At 46.7% G+C, this 26,403-nt stretch overlaps 1 protein-coding gene across 1 annotated transcript in view; it reads left to right on the forward strand.

Moving 5' to 3' along the window:
* LOC119435026 (ATP-binding cassette sub-family C member 2-like) overlaps positions 1-26,403 on the forward strand; it is a 79,459-nt gene that overhangs the window by 9,329 nt on the left and 43,727 nt on the right. The window contains exons 3-4 of the mRNA XM_049659673.1: positions 16,076-16,222; positions 20,279-20,375. Coding sequence (XP_049515630.1) covers positions 16,076-16,222; positions 20,279-20,375 — 244 coding nt within the window. The remainder of the gene's footprint in view (positions 1-16,075; positions 16,223-20,278; positions 20,376-26,403) is intronic.

Here is a 26,403-nt window from a genome sequence, read left to right on the forward strand (position 1 = left end):
CGCTCAGGAGCCAGCCGCTCTTTTCGCCACGGCTCTCTCGCTCTTCAGAAGATCTGGCTCGCTCCTGAGCGCTCAGGATCCAGCCGCTCTTTTCGCCACGGCTCCCTCGCTCTTCAAAAGATCTGGCTCGCTCCTGAGCGCTCAGGAGCCAGCCGCTCTTTTCGCCACGGCTCCCTCGCTCTTCAGAAGATCTGGCTCGCTCCTCAGCGCTCAGGATCCAGCCGCTCTTTTCGCCACGGCTCCCTCGCTCTTCAGAAGATCCGGCTCGCTCCTGAGCGCTTAGGAGCCAGCCGCTCTTTTCGCCACGGCTCTCCTCGCTCTTCAGAAGATCTGGCTCGCTCCTGAGCGCTCAGGATCCAGCCGCTCTTTTCGCCACAGCTCCCTCGCTCTTCAAAGATCCGGCTCGCTCCTGAGCGCTTAGGAGCCAGCCGCTCTTTTCGCCACGGCTCCCTCGCTCTTCAAAAGATCCGGCTCGCTCCTGAGCGCTTAGGAGCCAGCCGCTCTTTTCGCCACGGCTCTCTCTCTTCAGAAGATCTGGCTCGCTCCTGAGCGCTCAGGATCCAGCCGCTCTTTTCGCCACAGCTCCCTCGCTCTTCAAAAGATCCGGCTCGCTCCTGAGCGCTCAGGAGCCAGCCGCTCTTTTCGCCACGGCTCCCTCGCTCTTCAAAGATCTGGCTCGCTCCTGAGCGCTTAGGATCCAGCCGCTCTTTTCGCCACGGCTCCCTCGCTCTTCAGAAGATCCGGCTCGCTCCTGAGCGCTTAGGAGCCAGCCGCTCTTTTCGCCACGGCTCTCCGCTCTTCAGAAGATCTGGCTCGCTCCTGAGCGCTCAGGATCCAGCCGCTCTTTTCGCCACAGCTCCCTCGCTCTTCAAAGATCCGGCTCGCTCCTGAGCGCTTAGGAGCCAGCCGCTCTTTTCGCCACGGCTCCCTCGCTCTTCAAAAGATCCGGCTCGCTCCTGAGCGCTTAGGAGCCAGCCGCTCTTTTCGCCACGGCTCCCTCGCTCTTCAAAGATCTGGCTCGCTCCTGAGCGCTCAGGAGCCAGCCGCTCTTTTCGCCACGGCTCCCTCGCTCTTCAGAAGATCTGGCTCGCTCCTGAGCGCTCAAGATCCAGCCGCTCTTTTCGCCACGGCTCCCTCGCTCTTCAGAAGATCCGGCTCGCTCCTGAGCGCTTAGGAGCCAGCCGCTCTTTTCGCCACGGCTCCCTCGCTCTTCAAAAGATCCGGCTCGCTCCTGAGCGCTTAGGAGCCAGCCGCTCTTTTCGCCACGGCTCCCTCGCTCTTCAGAAGATCTGGCTCGCTCCTGAGCGCTTAGGAGCCAGCCGCTCTTTTCGCCACGGCTCCCTCGCTCTTCAAAAGATCCGGCTCGCTCCTGAGCGCTTAGGAGCCAGCCGCTCTTTTCGCCACGGCTCCCTCGCTCTTCAAAGATCCGGCTCGCTCCTGAGCGCTTAGGAGCCAGCCGCTCTTTTCCTCCTCGCTCTTCAAAAGACTCGGCTCGCTCCTGAGCGCTCAGGAGCGGGCCGCTCTTTTGAAGACTGAGGTAGCCGTGGTTCAGTAAGTGAGCGGGGGTTATTTAGGAGTGAGGAAGCTGGTTCTCTCTCGTTGAATGATCCGTGCCGAACTGTTCCGTCAGAGCTGGGTCTTCTGCAGGGTTTCGATGTTTTTCGATTTCTGACCGACGAATGGTGACCGGTGTGGGCCGACTCGCGCTACTGGTACTCGCTCGCAGTGTGTGGTGTGCGCAGCAGTCCCCTTGGTTTTTTGTGCGTCTTATGGTGTGGCACCCGATGCCACCGAGGGGAGAAGTAAAGAAGTCTTAATTGGCAAAGGATGGTAGTTCGTTCGTTGCCTGCTGCTGTTCGAATGATGTCGCACGACTCTCACCGATCGCACGTCGTGCGCTGGTCCATTAACACTTCGAAGATGGTCTTCCGTGTCTTTAGAGGGCCCCTAAACCACCTCAGATATTTTTTGAACATTTCAAGTAAACGTGCATCGAGTTCAGAATGCCGTCACGATCAACGATGCCAAACGCTGCAGCGCTACGCGCTGGGGGAGTGCCAAAAAAAAAAAAAGAAATGCCTTGCTCTTCCCCTCGCCTTTCCAGTATCCCCAGCTGTCGTCACGATGTCAGCAGGGGGAATCTGGTGATGTCCACTGTGGAAACGATGTCCATCGGTTGAACAAGAACCTACGACTTCCGGTTAATCTGCTAGCAGGTACGCGCGCTTTCTGCTCTTCCTCTTCGTGTTGCTCGTTTGTGCGCCCTTGTTAATCGGTAATTACAGCCCGCAAAGCAAGTGCCAAATCGCTCGCGTTCCAACACAGTCGTGCCTAGCGGTCTGATTAGCTGCGCGAATGGAGTGTGACAGTGTTGGCCCTTCCAGACATGCGCGCAACACAGGGTCTCTAGCGTTACGCTTCGCATAACACGGGCTGGCACCGCAGCAACAGCGGGTAGCCGAGAAGCGCTGAGTCACGTTACCGGCACGGTAACTCATCGCATGCCGTTTGCCATTCGCGGGCCGCCGTTCAACAGCGGTTTTTGCTCGCGAACGGCGAGATTTCCTTGCCGTACGTAGAGAGGATGAGACCGGGACTCATTTGTGCGGCAGATTCACCGCCGCTGATCGCTCGACGGCGCCGATATCGTCGCTAGGCCTTTTCTGGTTCCCTTCAAAGCTAAAACGGCCGGCGCTTTGAAATGAAATACCGACGCTCACAAGCCGCAATATTTTCTTATTGTTGTTATCGCTCTTCGCAATACTTGTACACAAATAAGAAAAATACGCTGATACTAGCGGCGCCGTCGGCTGCGATGCGAGCACAGCCGAGCCCGTCGTCTCCCGGCTGCAGCTGATGTTTTCGTTGCTGGTGGTAGAGGCGCGCAGGTTCGCGGTCGTCGATTGGGCCATTGATGGTGCAGCGGGTGGGGCGCCTGCCGAACTGCCGTCTACTTTGGACACCTCTCGCGGGCAGACGTTCTACGGCACTGGCGGACGGTTCGCCGTCGGTATATGTGCCGCTAGCGTGGACGAGACCAGAAGTATGCAGTGTTTTTAGAAGCACGTTGGCGATGACGTATGTCACGTGACCTGTCGAGAAGCAATCGGCGAGGAGGGGAGAATACCAGCCGATGAGGAGAGTAGCGAAGGAAAGAGCGAAACGAGCGAGGGCCGTTTTTCGGTCCTCAAACGCGTGTAACTCCGCTAGTACGGCACCATTTCGAAAATTCTCGCGGCTACGCGTTCGTTGTAGACTCGTGCAAAACTGCAACACCACAACTAAATTTCAACCTCTCGGTGGTTTAGGGGCCCTTTAACGACAAGAGGTGAACGTACAGTTTACGTCCTAGTCTTCATTTGTGCTAATTAGTGTAGTCATGAAAATGTCGCCCATGACATTCACATCAGTGCATTTTCTGAGCGTGTATCATTAGCACGTCCATAAAACGAGGCCCACGATCTGTTGTGTTGTAATAGAACTTCATTTCTTTTTTTCTTTTTTTTTTGTCCTCGTGTATGATGGCGTGATCGCCAGTATCGCGCGTGCACTCAAGAGAGAGAGAAAAAAAAGAAAGGTACGTGCTGCAGTTTTGGGGATCTTTCGTATGATTTTTGTATTGTACTTCAAGAAATGATTTCTACATTCATTTTGCATGGCGTTACAGCTTACTCATATTATAGTGAACGTACGTATGTGAATAAATGAATAAAGTTGAAACATAATGTACGATCATTTTGTGTTCTTTGTTTGACAAAAGTTGATTTTAAAGTACCACAAAAACGGACAAGCTTCTGTAATGACGATGAAGTTACATACTTTTCTTTCTGAAAAAAGTACTTCGCATTCTGCCTGTCACAGTATCATAAGCATTTTATCCCCAATATCAGAAAAGAAAGCTTCAATACAACTAAAAATTCACGCTTTCAATATATGTAAAAATATTCTCTAAACATAGCGAAAATACCAATAACACGGTTATTAAATTATGCATATATCGTGTTTTTCAAAACCACATAACTATAGAATAGGCATAACACAGGTTACACGTTTAAGTGAACCGGTGAGCCGTTCAAATGAACCGGTTCATTTCAGTGAGCGGAGCCGTTCCGAGCCGCTCACTGAAGTGAGCCGTTTTGCCCATCTCTAAATTCGAGTGAGAGCGCCGTATACACGAAAGGACGATAGACGTCTGATAAAGCTTGCTCTTGGAGGTCAAACAATACAGAAGGTATCTAAAGCTCGTATACTCGGACTATGGATACAGGAAAATGGAGCAGTAGGACACACGATCGCAAATCTCCGGAAAACCGTTAACAGTGTGTCTATAGGATAATAAACAGAGTAGCAAGAAACAGAAAAGGCTTCAAGGAAGAAGAGACGATAAGGCTCGTGCAGGCATTTATCATAAGCCGTGTAACCTTCGGCCTTCCTTTCCAAAAAGTATCAAACTCAGAGGGAACTAAAATGAACGCCCTGATACGCACAGCTTATAAGGCGGCGCTTGGTCTACCGATCAGCACGACCCTTTTTGAGGCAATGGGTATTAGCAACACTTTTGAGGAACTCGTGGCTGCAACACTGATCGCACAACAAGAAAGGCTCAATGCCACGGAGCAAGGCCGAACACTTCTCCGTCGATCCACTCAGACCGGCACATTGCAGCGACCAAACAGAACTCCTCCCACCAGACATACGAGCTAAGATCTCTGTGTCCCCCAAAACATGAGCGAGAACTACCACAGACAACGGGGCTTTGCACGGGCCAGGACACTCGAACGCAGGTTCGGTAGAAATCCGGAGGTTTATTACACGGACGCGTGTGAACAAGGTAGCAAAACTTTCACTGTGGTAGCGACAAACGCTAAAACTACTATTTCCGCAACAGTCACGACAGAGTCAGTGGCCACGGCAGAGGTTACCGCGGTGGATGTGGCTATACGTGACGCTGAAAATAGAGCACGTTCTGCTTTAATACTAACCGACTCGCAGTCGGCATGTCTCCTTTTCTTGACAGGCACCCTGCCCAAACTCGAAATGAAAACCCTAGGAAAAAATCTCACGGAACACCACGCTATTACGTGGTGTGCGGCGCACGCCGGAGTGACAGGAACGAGAGGGTGGACCGCCTCGCTCGAGAATATAGCATCCGAGCGACGGAACGCACTCTCGTAGAATCTCCGATCACAATAAAAGATATCTTGGAGGCACAGAGACGAGGAAGGCAACGGTATAGCTTTCCAGACCCATCGTTGGATTCAGCGCAAATGCGGGACTGGCGCCGACTACAAACCCGTACATACCCACACCTACTCCTACTACACCACATACACCCCACCCGGTACCCCAACACTTGCCCTTGGTGCGGGGGGCGGCCATCTCTTGACCATATCACATGGTCGTGCCAGGGTCGGCCACAAGAAATCCAATCACCCCTTTTGGGGCAAAACTCCAACAGTAGGCAGTGGGAGGTGTGGCTAGCCAGCACGGTGCAGGAGGACTAATTGGCCCTTCTCGACCAAGCCCGGCGTGCCGCTATCGCCAGTGGCGCCCTGGACTGAGGGACCCGCCCACTGGACCTGGATGTATTTTTTAAATAAAGTTATACTACTACTACTACTTACAATGTATAACGATACTTGTAACCATCTAGCCCACCTTAGCGTCTTGACTGGTATTTATAATAATATATGGGAATCATTCTTTAGTGATTTATAATATTTCCACCTAAATAACTCGTGTTTTGTCAGTGACAGATTTTTCACCTTTTTTTCGTGTTTGCTCACTTGTCACAGCTATTTCGAAATATATATCACAAAACAATGTTTGGTTTGCTGATTTGATAAATTTGAAGTCTGTGTGTCTACATACATACATTCAACTTGTCAAATAAATTACTGCAACGTGTTTGTAAAAGAATACACAACGTTTTAAATTGGGTCATTTGAGATAATTCACCTGAAAGTGCAAAAATTGTTTATTTTAAGAATTTCTCTTTATCTAAACTCCCGAATAATGGAAGATTCTGGGAGGCTGATGGAACCACAGTCTATTTTCTCTTCGTCATTTCGACCTTCTCTGTCAAAATAAATGTTTGTCGATTTTCGTTTGTGTGATATGAATAATCAATCAAATAATACGTATTATTACATTGGAGGTTCAATACAGCACATACAATATACAGACGGAGTGTCCCAATGTAAAAGGCTACAATGAGACCGTGGGTAAAGGTTGCATATAAACAATACAAAATGTAGCAGAAGTGCGAAAAATAGGACCAATACAACAAGATATAACACTACATCTCCTAAAAACCATATATTAAAAAAAAAGATATAACACTATGTATACCAGAATAAAAAATGTGAAAGCCTCAATGCAAGAAAATAAAGAACTTCAGAAATAAGTACATTATATAGGAACACAAGTATAGCTTAAACTAAAGAACCACCAGCATCAAGTATTTAACAAATAAATTTTTAATGAATTCGTGAAGAATTCAAGGAATTAAACGTTGGATTTTAGAGACATGGGTAAATGATTCCATAATGTGATGGCACATAATGCTGAAGTTTATTTACTGTAATTAGTAGAAACGTTAGGTAGAAAAACGTTTTTCTTAGTAGCAAATCCGGAGCATTTGGTTTTCAGTAAAAGGCTCAGAATCATCGAAGTCACTTGAATGTTTATTTGGTATTTGTTTATACAATAACACAATTAGACAAAACGGAGAAAGTTATTGCAGTCAATATGTTGCAGCTAAGAAGGGCAGTGGCGCTGCCGTCGTGAGAGCAGTAAAAAATAATCCCAATAGTCTGATTTTGTGAAGGGATTGAAACTGGCATTGATATATATTAATTAACCCATGATACGATGTCTTAACTGACACGACTATGTATGTAGGTGAAATCAAAAGAAAGAAGAGCCTGGTGAGAAAAATATGAGCATCCTCTAAGGCGATGCACGAAGCCCGATCCCGTCATCTTTGTAATGTGAGTATAATGCGGTTAACGAGTTTAAGGTTATCATCGAGGTGAACGCCAAGGAGGGTACACTATCACAGACACTGATGATGCGTGTCGCGGGGTAGTGTCATCTTAAGTGGTTCGCTGGTGACGTGAAATGAGCCCTCTTCCGGATGCGGGCGTCACAGTCGTAGCTGCTGCTGTGGACTTCACAGCAACTGCAAGGCCGATCCAAATGGATCGCCAAGCTCCGGGCGAAACTCGTTCCGGAACCAATTGTCACCGACATCAGCAAGGATGGTTATGGGAGCAGCTATTGAACCACGGCTATGTGAGGAGGCAACCTAAAAAAAAAGAAAAAAAATGTGTCTCGTTTTATAGCTCGATTTTATTCAACAAAAATAAATTCCTAATGAATATTACGTAAGTCCGGCAAGGAAAGGAACGAAGACCCTAATTTACTCTATCTTTAACAACAAATACTTTTTTTTTCAATGCCCAATGTAAAAGGCGGCGTGGACGCCACTATCAATTGCAATAGAATGCAGCTTTTGAAGAGGGCAGAAAGGCTGGCTCCTAAACTTGGTGATTAGTTCCTTGCACAGGAGCTCCGTTATTGTACTCTCAACATGGTTGCTGTAGTCCGAAGTTGTGTTACTCCCGTATTCAGAATGCATCGTAAATTGAAGCCCATGCTTGACTTGATTTAAATGACACCTGTCGTGAACGCCCCAGAAGGAAACGCAACGAGCGTCCTGGGCACGTTCACGCCAGGCGTCATTTAGATCAAACCAAGCATGGGCTAGAAACCTTAAGATGCATTTCTGAATACGGGAGTTAGAGTCGAGGTTTCTGTAATTGGTGTGGTTGTTCAGTTGCTTTAAGGCCTCATTTTGTACTTTTCTATAGGCCAGATTACGATACTGTGCCTTTGTCTGCTACTTTTATTACAATATCCTTTCTTTCCGCGAGTTCTTTGAGGATCTGTGCTGCTGCGCGGGGAACAAATGTTAGCGCTTGTGGCAATGCCGCGTTGACTGTAGAACTTCTAGAGTTTCTAGAAATATCTAAAAATTCTAGAATCAACGCGGCAGTGCCGCAGGGTAGACAAATGGCGTAATAAAATACAAGAGGTATATTTATTCACGCTACAAAGCATATATGCCTAGCTTAAGTTACAGCCAGTTGGCGCATTACTATTTAGTTTTGTAATCGTGCTCGCTCCTTGTTCGTAGTAGGTCCGCTTGTTCTCAGAGGGGTTTTGGGCACTAGGTTAAAGAAATGACACCCCCCTACTGGTGCCGCCCGGGACTGCACTGTGCTGCTCGAACCCGCCGCACTCGCTGGTGGTTGGGGCTCCAGCGCTTGCCTCAATCTCCTTCGCTTGCACTCCCTATGCACATGTCCCCGCCTTGACAAAAGGCTTGGATATCACTTTGTCTTGCTGCGTGAGTCTCTTCACTACATTTCTCGACCCTGCGTGCTGAAGGTGGTGGTAGCATAACCAAGCAAGATGGAAATTTCTGCAAGAAATTGCACGGTTGTATGCCTTACAATTCCTATAGGTCTTGGCGAACGTGTGTAAACTTGATGAATGAATGAATAAATCATTTATTGAAATTTGTATGTTGTATTAGTTATTGCTGGAGAAGGTCCGGTGGGACAGGGCTGCCACCCGTGCCCGCTCCACGAGGCTCCGCTGGTCCTCGAGAGCCGGGCTGGACAAGGCCTCCTCCCAACCCTCCAACGTCGGCTGCGTAATTTGCTCTATGCGGCTGTTGCTTGGCACGACCAAACCATTTGGTACAGGTCAGCCCGGCCGCCACAGAATTTACAGGTAGCGTTAAAATGTTCGGAATCTATTTTGGCCAGCAAGGCCGGGCTGCCGTACGACATAGTTTGGAGCCTGCGCAGACGAGGCTCTTTCGCTTTAGTAAGTCCCTTAGCGGGATGAGGTAGTTTGTCTGCGCTAGGCGATATAATTGCAGTACATACCTGCGTATGTGGGTTATCGGTGTTGGTAACTGAATATCCCGGTCTGACGGGTCGGTAGACAGAGCCCTGTAGACTTGGTGCGATGCTTCAAATGTGCGCGAAACTGTCCTCTCTCTACCTTCTTTCTCTCTCTTTCATCCTTATACCCCTTCCCCCGTACTGAGTAGCAAAGCGGCCGTGGCGTCTGGTTAACCTCCGTGCATTTCCTCTCTACTATTTCTCACTCCCTGATTAGCATTGGTTTCAGTTTGATGGTTTATACCTACCATGCCTGAGAGAGCTCTTGGAAACACAACTCCCGCTCAGGTCGACGAATCTACTGTCGAGTTATGCCTCTCTGAACACCGAGAAGGGAGGCTAGATTTAGCTCCGATTGTGTCATGCTTGGCACGCCAACGCGACAACTGTCCATGCGACGCCTGCATTACCGAGAAAGGGCTTCTGTCCTCTATACAGCGATACCAAAGTAGGCGCGTAGGTAGTACCGTTGGAACGTCTTCAGCGATAATGCTATAACATTTTGTTTGGTTAGATGTGGCTTCAGCAAGCGACCCCTTTCACCGATTTTAAGGACTTTCACGCCAGGAAAAGGGGGAAACACGCAAGAAAAGACGGAAAGGAAAAACGGGCAAGTTTGCACTCGGTCGTGCAAAGCTTAGGCACAGCGAAACTGTCGGTCCTCAAGTCTTACTGGCTGCTAGTGCTAGGTATTAACTTGGTTGCTGCTAGGTCTTAACTTGGTTTACCTACGCATGTAGGAAGGTATTCTAGAGCGATCATTTCGGAGGTACCTTCCCTTTCGCGATATTTCGCGTGACTAGCGCTGGACAAGTCGGCGCCTACGAGCGACAGCATTCCTGGCATGCCACAAACGCAGGCAGGCTAACCAAGTTTGGCACAATGTCAAGAACGCTGTTGCTTGCCGACGCCGAACGCCTTGGAGGCTAGCCGCTCGATATCGATTGGCCAGCGTTTTTTTTTCTCCTGGCTCGGCGTGCCACGGAGAGAAGAGAGGCGGGGTCGGGAACGGAGGGTGCTGGCGAGGAGGTTGCCATGCTCCCTTGTGGTTGCCATGACTACGGCGCGGCAGTTTCTTGATATGGAGCACGAACCACAAGTTACGGCTGGCTTAAACAGCTTCGCTGCTGAAATAAAATAAAGAAATCTCCAGCTTTAGCACTCGGCGTAAGTAATGCACGACTTGGAACGTGCGGCCAAGAAACAGTGGCACGCAGCCACAGTCATCATGACAGGGAAAAGCTAAATGCCCTGAAACAGGGAGTCCGACGTTGTACTTATCTTCTCTGATCCGCTCGTGAGCAGAATCTGGGATCGAACGATGCACTCAATTTTAGAAGCTGAAGAAGTGTGAAGGCTACACGACATCTGTGTGTAGAAGCCTTTTGTGGTCATAAGGCCTTTGCCGGACGCCGAGCGCAGCCGGGCAGCGGGCAGGAAGGAACTGAGCCTCACTCCGATCACGCGTTACGATAACAACCCCGCTTTATTTCACGCAAGCAACATATATATATATATATATATATAATATATATATATATATATATATATATATATATATATACACGGAAAACAATCATGTGACAAGTGACGTCACGGACAGACAATGTTTCACACATCAGGGCGAAAGCGCCCGATAACGCAGACAGACGACACGTGGCATAGGCGCTATCAGCACACCCTTTACTTTCGCTTTTGGATAACTTCAATTCCTGTGCTGTTAAAAACAAATATCTTAGCACGTGCTGTAATGGACGAGGCCGGTCCAGAGTTGCAGTAACATATTTTTATTTGTGTTTATATTTATGCTGTATTTGTTTTCTTGCTCACAACACCAATATTTCGTATCTATGTAGAAGAAAGATAATTTGTTAGTTCAACCTTCGTAGCATCAGTTTTACGCTGTTTGTGTCGTGGTCTTTCCTGCACTGCTTTCTTGTTATTGAGAGCCTCATGAGGTAGAAATTCATCCGGAGTCTCCCAGTGTGGGCGTGCTTCATGGTATATTGTGGTTCTGACACGTAAAGCCGCAGAACTTAACCCCAGCAAATACATGCGCCTGATCCTGGCTCAAGTAGAGATTAGAAGAAAGCGCGGCCTATTTCTAAATGCGCTTCATATCATGTTTGTGCTGGTTACTGGCCATACATACTCGCCCTTCAACTTTACTGTGGGGCAGGCATGCTGATTAATGTATGTTGGCGCATTCATAATAAGCCCATAGGCGTCATATTTTGCGCGTGTACTTTTGATGTCTTGAAAACCGTTTCGGTAGGGGGTGGGGCACGTCAGTTTGCTTTAGCCGAGTTATAGCTGGGTCATACTTTCCCAAAATTTTTAAGGCCCGTATTCCGACAACATGGAAGGAAGGCGGACCATCGCTGAATAACGTTTAATTTATTGTGCGCAGAAGATGCAAAACAAACAATAATAGGATGAGCTCAGGGAACGAGAATATACTGTAGAGTAGTCCTCGTCAGCACTATTCTGCTGATACTATACGCGATTCCTTAATTTGAATGGCGGTTTCTGCGTTCCGTTTTCTTACGTGTGCTCCCCCTTGTGTGAAACCCCAAGTGGGGCCTTAATGATGACGATGATAATAGCAGCTGAATTAGTTGATAATTAAAGTCTGTCGTCTTCCTTCTTTATGTGTAGTAAAAAAGTGTGTACTTATTGCAGAAATTGTAGTACCACATTATTGCTTTCCTTAGGACTGCGTATATGGGCAGATGACTATCTATTGTTTTTAAGGGCTATTTGATCACATGCCCTAGTTGAGAAATCATTTCACCAACCAACTCACAAGCTGCTTCCACGACAACGCAAATTTCCATATATGACTCTCTCCAAAAGTGTTCCGAGTCAGCGTTTTGATCGCTCTGGTCTTCATTCATAATTTTTTAACTTGTGCACCCCGTCATGCTGTAGAATTTAGACATTGTTATAGATCTTGCAGTATTTTGTTTGGTTTCTATATGTACGAATCTATAGCGGTGGTAGAATTAGTCCCCTCTGGTCTGAAGCGCATCGGTATAAAGCGTTCGTTTTGCTACTGTGCATACTGTATTTAATTGCTTCTGACGTTTTTTCGCCCCTTTTTTTTAATAGTGTACCCACATTAAGGTGATATTGTGTGAACACTCGTAGGACAATTTATTGATATATGAGTAAAATTAGGGCCCTTATTCAGGCTGTGCATTTTTTTTTCATTTCGCTCCCGCTGCGTATTGTTGTCCATGGTACCCTTCCAGCTACTGAAATCTATCTTCAATATTTACGTAGGTTAGCTCACTTTCTAATCGGTATTGCCAAAATTGAAAAGTCTAGAATGTGGCTGTAGCTATAGCGACGACAGACTCGTTATTGGGTATATCATTTCTATTTATGCATCTCGCCGATTGCATCACCCCCGACTAAGGCTTTCATGCACTCCCTTTACCTGAGATCGAGTGCCAGTGTGGTGAATACAGTCATTGCGTCTGGTTGCGGAGTTGCTGTCAGCGCCGAGCAGCGCGTTCACAATCTGCTTGGTGCCAGACCTAAAGAAACATATCTTAGAAGTGAATTCACAAACTGTATTTAAAACAATCGACGGAGCGGTTTAGTGAAGCGCAAATTAGGAACATTTATTTTTACAAACTCTATGCCATACATCTTAGACCAAAATTGTGTCTATATATCGACATGTAAACTTGCAGTGAGCTGTGTCAAAATTATCAGTGTTTTCACTTTCCTATACGGCACAATAGCCTGGTTCTTTTTATTCTGCCAACTCCACATAGTGTGCACTGGGAACGTGTACAGTGACGCATTTTATGATAGCTGCGCTACGCTTTGCAATGGCAGCAGCGATTCGGCAGTTTGCGTGGCGTTGGCCGACGAGCCACTGTCCATATGCGTAGCACTTGGACCTTGACGGGTACAGACTTTATTGTTACCAAAAAACAAAAACATTTATTACTTCGAATCTGCCTTAAAGGGAAACTGAACAGGTTTCCAAAAAAATCGAGTTATAAGCACCATTTGATACTTTGAACACCCTGAACACGAAAATCGACAAGAAATTTGACATGGCGCAGCCAAAAACGCGTTATTAGCAAAAAAAACTCTGAGCTGCGACTGGGCGGCGCGCGCGAATCCGGCTCGCATCGATGATTGGTGGAGCGCACCGTGACGTCAATCCATGGGTCCACGAGAGCCCACCGCAACGTGACAGCTTCTCACCAAGTACTGCGACTACCTTCCAGACGATTTCGCACGGTTCACTCGCTGTTATGGATAATTTTGATCACTTAGGGGTGATTGGCGTGACACCATTCGCGTTTGAACCAGTGGCCCGACAACGAGAAACACCTACGCCAAGCGCGAGCGCGATCGCCAGCGCGGAAGTTGGAATGGCCGGAGCCCGCCGGATCCGAGGACCTAATTGCGACATTTGCCATTGCGGCGTTTGTGCCCGACAAATATACGCCGCACGGAAGTGATTTCTTTTTTTTTTTTTTTTTTGCAGTATAGCTGTACTGTTTTGTGACCCACGGTGCTAGAAGCAGCGTTCGACATTTCCTTAGCAGTCAGAGTGCGATTGTATTATTTCATACCGGGCGTCCTTATAACAGAATACGGAAAGAAATACTCGTTTTGTACACAGTGCATTCTACTGTTGCTGGTTTGCAAGTAATAAAGTGCGACTGCCGAATTGCCCTGAAGGTACACATCGCATGGAAATTATTGTATTTGCAATATAATTTAATTCAGTGTAGATATTACTTCCACAGATGCATTCTGCTGTGCTGTGACCGCAACAAACAATGCGTGCAATCATTGCTGTATTCTATCTTGCAGCGAATGCGGAGACGCACTGTCAGCACAGTGCATTTTGCAGGTACCAAGTTACTAAGATAACAATACAAGGTGCAGACGTGCCAGACAAATATACGCCGCACGGAAGTGAATGTTTCTTATTTTTGCAGTATAGCTGTGCTGTTTTGTGACCCACGGTGCTAGAAGCAGCGTTCGACGCCGCGATGGCGTGCTTGGGCTGCTTGCAATGTCGTGCGGGAATTTGACAAAAAACAAAAAAGTGTGCCACTGCAGTTTGTTATGCATAGATATGTGGTTTACTGTAGTTCTATTTTATGCTTTTTGGCCCTCGATTCCCGGTTGTGTTGAAACGATCAGAGGTAAAAGCCCACTCCTGTCGTTTCACGCTTTTGAACAATCTGCCGCTTTCCTTAAAGCAAGTGATGTAAGCACTCAGGCGTATGGGGACTTAGGTATCTGATTGAAACAATATTTTAGGTGTCTTTTCTACCTGACGTATATTTCTGTTGCGACAGGTGTTCCTGCATGCACTGCATTGCAATCGAAATAGAAGAAGAATGTTTGTGCTGCCAGGAAGTAAACGAAATTCCTGCAAGACAGAAAAAGCAGTGTATCACAGAAGGCTGCTCTCGGTGACGGTGATTCATTCCGTTTATGAGCGAAGATCGATGGCACCACGCCTGGCCCTAGTCGAGCAGATCTCATCGGAATTCGCATTGCACGCATCAGCGATAAACTCTGATGGTAATCACTGTCCCAAAAATGTTTTGAACAGAGAAGAGTGGTTCTTGAAGGTTTGAAATTAATTCGTTTCACCGCTGCGATCCACTGAGCAGCTTGTTTTTTCTGCCGTGGGAAATTGTGAAAGATGACGTCGTCTCGGCCGCCGTTGGTCGTACAGCCGTAAGCAGCGCAAAATGACGGCATGGTGACACTGTATGCTTCTTAGACGGAGTTCTCCTTGCGGTAACAGTCCTTTGAGGCGTTAGCCGGAAACGCAGGGGGGAGATCTTGATCATTTGCGATAAAGGCCACGGATACAACACGACTGACGCGCAAAACCTGCACACGCTTTCCGCGCGGGTGCCTTGGACCCCTATATTGACGTCATTTCCGCTAGCTTTCCCCTTCCGCCGCCGCCGCGGGCTGACTCCGCGAGCCGCGGTGGGCGGAGCATAGCTGCGATTTTAATTCTTAATTACGCCGCCGCTATTTGTATGATGGAAAAACAAAACTTCGTACCGGGGATTTCAAGTGTCTGCGCTTCAGAAGAACGTCACTTTTTAGAAATCTAAAACCTGTTCAGTTTCCCTTTAAGGTGGATTACGGTTAAATAAGGAGGGTTAGGGTCGATTAAGGAGGATTAAGTTGGATTAGGGTGGTTTAGGGTGGATCAAGATGTAAAAGGAGTATTAGGGTGGATTAACGTCGATTAACGTGCATGAAGGAGGATTAGGATGGATTAAGGTCGCTTAAAGTGTATTAAGGAGGATTAAGGTCGAATAAGGTGGATTAAGGTCGATTAAGGTGCATTAAGGAGGATTAGGGTGCATTGAGGTGGATTGAGGTCTATTAAGGAGGATTAGAGTTGATTAAGGTCGAATAAGGTGCATGAAGGTGGATTAGTGTGGTTTGAGGTGAATTACAGTAGATTTTACAAGACTCGCATTCGCGTCTCTTTAAATTATAGGGTTTTACGTGCCAAAACCACGATCTGATTATGAGGCACGCCGTAGTGGAGGACTCCGGAAATTTAGACCACCTGGGGTTCTTTAACGTGCACCTAAATCTAAGTACACGGGTGTTTTCACATTTCGCCCCCATCGAAATGCGGCCGCCGTGGCCGGGATTCGATCCCGCGACCTTGTGCTCAGCAGCCCAACACCATAGCCACTGAGCAACCACGCGTCAAAAAGATGTTGCGGCACCAACTTTTCATACGTAGAAAAGCACGTCGCACACAGGTCGCACATACCAGTGGTAAGCAAGGCATGTGCTGCGAGGGAACTGCATCTGAGCGGCCGCGGATGTTAGTGCGCACCAATATCGCGGCACACAAGCCTTGCAGTTCAACCGAGGAGAGAATACAACTGCCATGACGGAGGTCTAATCCGCAACCTATAGTCATTGTGTCATAACTACTGAACCATCCCACTGGTCAATTATTTACGTGTTCATATGAGTAGCCGAGCGTGCCTAACAAATTTGTAATCACGTGTCGTTCCATTAATTCAGAAAATATTAACCAATTTCTTTCGCACTTTCCGTTTCAGCTCACAATAATTATGTACGCCACCGTGTGGCTACTGCAACCCGCACGGATGCTGAGCGCGTCAGAATCCTTCTCCAGCGTCTACCTTCTGTCCCTCGTTGAAGCGTTCCTGAACAGCCTGCCTCTTCTCATGATCATGACGAACAGGGTGCGTACTGCAAGAAGCATAACTTAGGTGCACTGCTGCCGCAACTATATTAACAATTTCTAGGCCAGTCAATACATACTAAAGTAGCGTTTTCACTGAAACCCCCACGACTGCATCTGAAACGCTGATTACAGTATCATTTCTCAAAATTAAAAAAGCAAAAATAAACTATGCCAAAGGTCACATGCGTCACATTTATTAACGAAGAAAGCTAGAAGCTCACCGAGAAGTGTCACAGCTCAACGATAATTATTGCGCATAATTTATTTCAGTTCCTAAGGCAGCTTTACAGCGTTATGTCAAACAAAACGAAACCTGGGAAGAATTCTAAGGTTGCTAGCGGAAAAAAAAAAATCGTGAGCCATTCCACTCTGTTAAGGTGGATTACCAGGAAGTTGTTTAGCGCTCAACATAGAGGTGACACATAATTTTGAACAACATTTCGAACATATTTATTGTCCTCGCTGGTGATCATTGTGACGATAGGTTCGTACACACATTCGCGTATCACATGTTATTAAACGCGTCCATCACGTAAAACAATCAATGGATATACCCCCTTAAGCAATGGCTCATGCCGCCGTAAATGCGGGCCTCCCCATTACGACGACAGAAGTGAAATTCTACGCTGGAATGATGAGCGGCAATGGAGCCAGCTGTGGAAGGAGAGGACGACAGCGAACGTGTGAGCAGTTGCGCCAAGGGCCGCCAAGGAGCGAGTTCGCGGGTTGCGCCGCGGACGACAGACTCGCGGGTTCGCGGACGACGGTTTTACCGTAGCCACATATGAAGGGACCCCATTGCTAAAATGCCACAAAACAGCCTACATACCGCACCGGTATCACGGCTACAAGTCTTTGAGCACGGAAAGAGCAAGATTCCAGCTCGAAATGGTGAACTTCATTTCCACTTTTTAATGAGTGTCTCTGCAATGAATAACAAAGGTCTCCTAAGTCAAGCACCCCATTCGCACAAACTATACCAATTCACTTTGTCTTTATATTTCGGAAGGTGCGGCTTCTGTATTCACCTCTGGATGTCGGACCATCCTGGTCATGCTAACTTTACGCAGTTTTAATGATATTGTCATATGAGTGTTTTTAGGCAAGTCCAGCAATCTGGGACATCGACTACTGCGGTGAAGCCGACCCTGGGGCGATGGGGTTGGCGTAACTCTATGGGCAGCATTTTTTAAAAATGGATTGCTGAGCAATGGCTCATTTTTCGCGATTTGCACTTTAGGCGCTCAATCCTGACAACGTTCTCGCGCTATTTGTCGAGTGTAGTTTAGTTCCGCGGGCTGGATTTTCTTCCTGGGGCACGTTTGTAGACCCATTTAAATGCATGGGGTGATTTTTAAAATGTCATTCGCAGCACAGTAAAAGCTCATCCGCTAATTTCACTCTAGCGGCACATACTGTAGGTCTGTCTGTATATGTAGGTCCAGTTTCGTTTTATTCCGCTGGCTGATTTTTTTCTTGGGGCGCTTTTGTTTGGCACTATGCGGCAAAGCATCTCTACAGGGGCAAAAGATTCGTCCTTCGTTGAATTGATGGGAAAGAGCTTGTGGGCCATGTTAAAAATGGACACTAATGTGCAGCTGTGATGCATATTTGCGCCCTGGCGTATAAGGAAAGATGATGGCGTCAGATTGTGAAAGAAGGAGCGGGCCAAATGACCTAATTGAGTGGCATCGAAGCACTAAGCCCGGCTGCGCGTGCCCCCTTTTCTCAAGTTTCAGCGCATGGTAAAGTGTTTCATTTGGTATTTAGAAAGCGAAGGTATTTAGAGAGATTTACTATTAGGCAAATTTTTACACAAAAGGACATCGCCAAATAGAGCACTTGTTAAGTTTGTTTACTTGATAGTGCAATGTGCCGACAATGAGAAGGTTTGAATATTATCAGTGTAAAAAAATTCAAAGGGAAAACTCATGATCTATACAACGCATCACGGAACGAAATAAAGAGGAAAATATAGTCTCCGTGCTACAGCGAAAATCAGCAGCTTCGTCTCGCTTAATAAACGATGCCGTTTTAATTTTAACTGCATAAGCATTTCTGTGCTTACCAAATGAGAAATTTGTCCGTCCGTCACGTAAGTCGACGATGCCTTGTATATAGCATGTAAAACTTTCACCGACCTGCTGGGATCTTTTGCGCAAGCGATGCTCTGCGCGAACCTTTCGTACCACTGGGCTACCGAAAACCTGGGTATAGCTGGTCTTTAAGACGGACCATGCTGTAAGGTTTGCTATTGTCGTCCCAGTTCTTATTGGCATTCATTCGCTCACACGGAGATCTGATGTTCAAGTTATTTGTGGTCTGTGCCGCTAAGATGGAGGGATCTTGCTGACGCAAAACACTGGCACATACCAGAGGATGAGGCCGTCGGAGGAGCCGCACTTGCGTCGTCAGTCATGATGGTGGGTACCATGCGACTCCTGTTCCAAAGGGGACGACGCCCAGACCTCCACCACTTGAAATGAGCTTTATTGCAACGGGACGCGGGCGAACAGATAGTAATTGCAGGTGTTCAGCCAAACGCAGCAACCACAAGCTCATTGATTTATTTATTTTATTTATTGAGTGCCTGCTTCACCATGCAGGCAATACAGCAGGGGTGATGCTGTTTAGGCACCGGCCACTCTTCTTCGCTGCATACCTTACATTCACCAACATACACTCTTTCACTGCTTAAAAAACAGAAAAAAAACTTTTTCCTACCTCCCTAGAAAGTGTTTAAGGTACTACTTTGTGTAAGCATGTACTGCTTGAAAAAGTATAATGTTGAAAATTTTCTATTTTTATGCTGAATGGCAAAACAGTGATGTGTTGTATTGACACGTATACATGTTTGTCTTTCACCGGTGGCCGCTTTCCACCGGCTAACAAATGTTATCGCTCGGCGCAGGACGCGCCTGCATCGGAAGTTTCTGGAACGTTATCGATGCTTCTTTCCGTTGCCTGTTTTCGCCGACGCTTATGTTATCTGATTGTATGACCTAGGCGAATTGTCTAGAACTTTCTGGAAGACCCGCGGGCATCAGGGATTAATCTGGAACCTTCGATGACTCAGGTATAAAAGCCGACGCGTTTCGCCGCTGATCAGATTTTCGACGATCGCCGACTTCGTTCGCCGCTATCGTTGTGCTTTGAGTGTAGCTTGCTTTTGTGGGCACAGGTTCGCCCAATAAACAACCAGTTTAGTCATACACAGTTTTACGACTGTTTACTTCAGCGTCACTACTACGTGACAGTATTATAGTAGGTTTTTACCGTTTTTTTTATAGGTTGCGCTTGTGAAAGGGTTTTCGTACGTTGTGTGTACAGTGTGTCCATGGTTAGGTATCGGGGATTCGGGCTGCCGCCTCGTCAAGCTGTTGAAATCAGCAGCTTCTTGCGGCAACTCACTGTTTATACAAAGAAAATGAACAGATTTCATTTGATTTGATTTGAAGGCACATATGAAAAACTGCGCTCAAATTTCGCATTAGGGAGTATCGTAACTTCGGACGTTTTTGTTATTTATTTAAGATCTACTGCAGCCCGAGAACGAAGCAGGGGCGTACAAAATACAATGAAACATAGTGCAATGCGTTCCATTGTGGCACAGTGCGGTAGAAAAACGAATGCGGGGCTGCGCTCTCTGGTGTTATCTAGATCTGTGTATCATTGGTTCTATCTGTTGTCTATGTGATCAACGAACCCTCTGTAACCCAACTGCACCCATGACGCGAACGATGTTTTGCATTCTGGAAGGCATGCGAGCACCAGCGACTGAACTGCAATCTTAGACGCGCCACGGTAAATAGCCGACGCGCTTCATCCGGAGATGAGATTCTCGACGATCGCCCACTTTGCTCGCCGCTATCGCTGTGCTTGGGTGCTACTTGTTTTGCTGGGCGCAAGTTCCCAATATAGAGTAAAATTTGTAACTTAGTTTTGACAGTGCGTCGTTTTGCGCCTTCCCTACAGCGTACTGATGTCGGTACATGCAAGTACTATATCATGAAATATCATGAGCAGCAAAAGAATTTGTCTCGCCGGTTCGCAGATGTCTTTCGCCATGAGTCGTGTGGTCAAGCTGTGCTGCGCTGAAGAATCTGCATGGGAAGAGGAAGAGATGCCAGTAGAAAATAATCCTGAAGCAGGTAAGCAGCTGTTTCATTTAAACTATCTTTGAACTTTTGTACCTGCCGTTGTCAGGGCACAAAATGTGCGAAGTCATTTCCTGATATAGAGCAAATAAGGCACAGCTTGAACGAAAATTCTTGTGGTACCTTTGAGTCAGATTTCGCGCGATTAGGGATACAGTAAGCCACAACTGAAGAGGTCCGCTTTTTTTTAAAAGCATAGTCTAATAGATGTGACAATGCTTGGGTGCACGGGAAAAAGTGGGAACGACCAAAAGAGCAACAGCACGGCAATATGTTTCCTGCAGCAATGAAAAACATACGATAATTTTACTCGCCCAGCAGACGCTTCAGAGGCTGCAGCATTACTCGTTAAACATGCGCTGAAACCAACATTTACCACTCAACAGTTCGCGTTAAACTTACTTTGGAAAGACGACTGGCGACTGCATGCATTCTTCGCTATTGAAGCTCTTCTGCCTAATCCCTCCTTAGAACACATATGTTTCATTCAGTATTTTTCATTGAAAAATATAGAAGAAAGACCTGAAAAAACACATACACGGAGCCTGTGGGGCTTTTTTGAATTCGCAACATTCTAAAAACAATTTAAGTGAGGACACATTCGCATGAAACTTTTTAGAAGAGAAAATAAATGCAAGTTAGTAGCTGCCTCTCCAGCACACTCGTTAGCCTAACCTCTGCTTTAATGTGCAGGCAATGCCTTTTTTCTTATAAAGGTTTATTATAGTTTTGTCTGTTGCCAACACTTACTTCAGTTACCTCATCCCATTATTTGGGGGTTAAATCGCTGAGGTTTGGAGTGTAAATAAAAAAAAATCATTGCAATCGTGTAGTTTAGTAATATTCTAGTAGTAATGTGCTTGTGCCTGAATATTTTGGTTCCTATATATTCTGCAGTCATTGCTGAGGCCTCTGTAGCTTTCGTGTGCTCCTATTTTATCTTTCATGGCGTGCGCTCTTCGGAATGTACTATGGGTCTGTGAAAAACGTATTGGGTTCTTTTTCCGGTGTTACTGATGTGAAGAACGCTAAGACAGACACGAAAGCGAAAGTTTTATGAGATCCGCTACAGTGCAAACACACTAAAGCACCTAGGGTTCACTCGTGTACATTTGTGCACTACCATGTGCACGCTATCGATGGGCTCGCAGTGGGTAAAAAAAGGCTTCAGTAATACGCGCGTATTCATCACAAGAAGGATCAATCCTGGAATTTTTTTAATAAATCGAGCGGTTTGACACCACCTTATTTGCATTTTTCTCAGAGCGCCAATTTAAATCACCTTTGTATGTACCCAATCTGTACAATACATTTTATCAATAAACGCCCTAATTTGCGCAAAACCAAGAATGCTCTTGCACAATCGGCAACTACAGGTACAAGTTTGTACAACGGCCTTTTTGGCCGTGCATCAAAATCATTACGCTGCATCAAATGACTATATTCCCGATAGTCAAGTTGTAGTGGTGTTGAAGAAGAAGACGGTTTTACAACTGCGAGTCACCAAACTAACTTTTTATTGGGCGGCTCTTGTCCCTACAAAACAACTAACACTTAAGCACCTCCATAGCGGGGAGTGCAGGTGGTGGTCGTCGAAATCTCATCTGAGGGTCAAGCGCGTTAGGTTTTGTACACGACTCGTCGAAAGTTCCTGCGTAATCGCTGCTGCCGGCGTGCCTTCCAGGAGGTACTGTGCAATCGGTGTCGTGCATCAAATCTGATTACACCATGTTCGGTGACTACAGACAGCGTATAGAAGCAGAGGTAACATTATAGAAACTTCAAATACAGGGAGGTGCATCCTGCACTGAGCGACTTTTAACATTAGTTAGCCGGTGAAACACGGTCACTGCTCAAAGATGAATAAGTACACGTGTCAATATGAGCAGCACGTACTTTTGCTGTGTTTCCTGCATCCGTCGAAACTGTTTAAGAGAAATAAGTATTCAAGGAGCGATTATGCATTCTCTTGCAGGTGCATTTCCTTCGCGTACGCGTCACGTACGATTATTTCCATTTTATCGTGGACATGCCACAATATAGCTCATTTTTCAAAATGTGGTGTACACGTAGACCATGACACATGTGATTCTAAGTTGTTTCATAGTTCATCTGCTGGCATTTATTCCACTACTCCATTAGCCACAGATTATTACACCTCTCGTTCAGCCCAACGTACCTTTTCGAGCGAAGCTTGTATTAGAGAGAGAGCTGAGCAGGCTTACGGGCCAGCGCAACGAACGAGCGAACGGAGAGGGCAGCGAAGCGCCGCACGAAGGAAGAGTTTTAGCTCAGCGATCCCTCGCTCTGCTGAACTGAGTAGGGCGCCTCGATGCCAGCGCCGCTTGCACGGTGGGGACAGCCTTTGAACCGCCCCGCGCCGCCGCTCTGGCTTTTCGGCGTCATGTTGGTTCTTTTGCGTCGGCTGTCGAGCTGAACGGACGCGCGCTCCATTTGCTTTCTTTGTGGCGTTGTGGTGCGAGAGCTCGTGTTTTGTGTAGTCTCTTGCTATGTTCATGCTTGTTGACGAAACATGGCGGGCTGCTTTGTCGCTCTGTGCACTGGATCGACCGCGAAAGACAACGGGTATTTTGTTACCCCGCGACGTTGAACGAAGGAAGAAAAGGGCAGCGCAAGTAAAACGCGACAGCTGGGTACCGACTGACACAACGAAGAAATGCGAGTGTGGATCATGATTTTGTTAAGGATAATGTGCCTTTGTGATCCTTTTCATTTGCACAGAGAAGTTGCTTGTATATGTTGGCGTGCGTTTTCTAGTGATAATAAGACTGCAGTATGGTGTGATCGCCGTGTTTGACTTTTTGCAATGGCGTAGGTTTATTCTAGACGTTGTGAATTGACTTTTTTTTGTAGCTAGAAGTATTGGGGCACCTGTAAACTCGTTTCCTGGATACGCGATCGTTGACGTGATGAGAGAAGCCACTGCATTCTCGACTTAGAGGAAGTTTCGTCTCTTGGGGAAGATGTGCTCGTACACTTGGCAGGCTTTTTGTTAAAGCCGATTATCCGCACTGTGGAACAGTGCTCTGTGTGCACGCTAGCGGCTGATGATCCTGGACAGGAACGTCACCTTGCTCAACCAAATGAATATGTCCAAGGTGGCAAATTTTATTTTTGTGCAAGCAGAGAAATTCTGGACTTTGTTTTTAATGTGAGGGTGTTCTCAAGTCTTTTGCTGGAGCTCAAGATCTGAGCTGTCTGAGAAACACCATTGAAAGCCTGAAGGAAATTATTCGAAAGAATCTAACCTTGTCAGAAAACCCATGTTATCAGCACAAGATGTTATTGAAAATCTTCTTGAGCGATTTGTGTCGACACATCTGGGCATCTATCTGAGATGGCTTAACACTCCTTAAAAGGCAACTGAGTGTTATGCTAACAAGACTGTAGCAGCTACGAGCGTGCAGTAGGGCAACCACATTTTAACCAGATAACCTCGCTGGGAGCTTATAAAGTCGATTAATTAGGGCTTACTTTTCTAAATAAATTGTGTTTGAGTGTTGAAAACTGTTCTCAATGCATTTTCTTCTTGAGCAGGCACCGGAACTGCTGCAGGCCTACTCACACGGCGTCTCCTCACTTTTCTTCCAGTTTCATAAATATGACGGGATAAACCCTAAGAAGCAAGATTACTATTAGAAGAGCTTCAAACTTAACATTTCATCAAGTTTACGTTTCCAGTACTATTTGTGGGTCGTTTACCAGTGAAATTAGTAAATAAAAAGGGGGTAACCTCGCAAGAAAAAAAAACGTGCTACCTTCAGGTTCCGATACACGCGAAAGTGTCGGACAACCTCTTTTGAAACGAGCACTCTATGCAGGCAAACTGTTTATCAGATGGTAGAGCAGAAAATCTGCATTTAAATCGCGTCGGTATCGCCTTAGCATGCATGCCGCCCTTTCTTTCTGCCCAATGGTTAATCTGCAGCCGCCACACGCCCAGCGCCTCCGTATTGGAAAGAACCAAGATGGCGCCGAAAAGCATGGGTATCCCACCCTGAAAGCGGCTCTGGGCATCGAGGCACCCTAGAATGATGATGATGATGATGATTTATTGGCATCCCCTTTGAAACGGGGCGGCGATAAATAGTCACCTAGCCTGCTTGATTTAATCAGGTATACTATACATGCTTTATCTAGCATTTTGTATGCTTCTCATTATTCTTTTATTTTTCAAAAATTTACCTTGTACCGCTACCTATGATTTTAAGAGATCAGGTCGTATCCATCTTTTTCCAGCTTTTTTTTCACCACTAGTCTAATCACCTCTTGCTTATCTCTACGGCTGATCTGTTGATGTTTTCATCCACTTTAAACCCAAGTGCTTCTGGGAGTTGCCCGTTACTTACGGTTCTCGCTGGGTGGATCCTCGCATTCCATTAGGATGTGCTGAGTGATCTCTGGATCGTTACTGCAGCATACACATGCCTCATCTAGTTCCGAATATTTGTTCTGGTATGTTTTGGTCCTTAGGCAACCGCCTCGAGCCTCAAATAGCAAGGCACTGCCCTTTTTGTTATCGTACAGGTTTTACCTTCTAATTTCTTTCTTCTCATTCTTGTAAATCTCCATTGTCCTTTTTGTTTCCATTCTTTGCATCCAATTCACGGTCTCTATTTCTCTCACTTTCTTTCTGATGACTCCTGGTTGTCTATTTGCAGTTTCGATTATCCTGTACTTGGTTGCCAACTTCGTTGACCTCTTCCTCCATTCTGTGTCCACGATTTCATGTACAGATGCTTGTGCACTTTAGTCGCCAATTTATTTCATCCATGTTCCTGAGCCTTTCTTCAAAGCTAATTTTGCTCTGTGCTTCCCTGACTTCAAAGAGGCCCAAGCCATGTCACCCTGCACTGCCTCATTTGTGGTACATTTTCTGCACTGCCTCACCGTGGGCTCGCAAAGCCAACCGGCCTACTGATCTTTGGCTAACTTCCAACCCGACAAGATATCCGATCTTAAGCATAGAATGGCATTTGCGAATGTTAGCGCTGGCACCATTTCCTTTACAGATTCCACGCACCACCTCATATATTGTGGCCCCACAGTGCTCTCTGTTTCAGTATGGCTGCATTCGGCTTCCCCTTTATTTTCAGATTATCTTGGTGGTTGCTTGAGTAATTCTTTCCTTCTTTTATGTGTACGCCGAGGTACCTATATTGCTTTACTCTTGGTTATTTGCTGTTGGATTGACACTACGAAGTTACTCGTCTCTTCATTAAAAATCATAATTCCTGATTTCTCGGTGCTAAACTTAAGGCCTAGATTTGTCGCTGCATTCCCACAGATATTCGTGCTATGCAACTGAGCGCTTTGCACTGAGGCTGAGAACTGAGCGCAGAGAACTGAGCGATTTGCAGCGCCACATGTCGGACAAGGTGGGAGTTAGCGTCAGATCACGACCAAGCGCTCACTTTGGGTTCTCGATCCTGGTCATTCAATTCAATTTCAATTTATTTTCAACATCAGAAGACAATGATGCTGTGGGCACTTCAAATCGTCACCAAACGGCCTCGTTGCTGAAACATCTCGCAGTATACAGATGTCCCCTTCAGAGGTGAAACACGTGGGTGGCTTTTCACCTGCAGGCGAGCCAGCGCCGCATTTGAATACGACGGCGGCGACATGCAGCTGTTCGCGCACGTGGTCGCCATGTTGATTTCGCAAAAACGCTGGTCCCTGCACTCGCTCCGCTGGGGAGAGGAAACCAGCGGAGCGAAGGGACCGCTACGTAAACACGCTGGCTGCGCCAGCGTACCGCACATGCGCAGTGGCGTCGCCTCTTACCCGCGAGCCCGCTGACCCGTAAACCCGCTCAGTTATTGACCCTTTTCGCGGAGCAGTTTGTTTTAGAGAAACGAGACAGCGCTCGCGGCGGCGCGCCATACCTCTCCTCAGCGACCGCGCACGAATACGAAACCATTACCGCTTTACCTTGCTTTGCGCGATCAGCTGTTGGAAACTGAGTTTTCGCTAACACACTGTGCTCCAATCATGCTAG

Source organism: Dermacentor silvarum, unplaced genomic scaffold (genome assembly GCF_013339745.2).
Source record: "Dermacentor silvarum isolate Dsil-2018 unplaced genomic scaffold, BIME_Dsil_1.4 Seq384, whole genome shotgun sequence".
NCBI lineage: Eukaryota > Metazoa > Arthropoda > Arachnida > Ixodida > Ixodidae > Dermacentor > Dermacentor silvarum.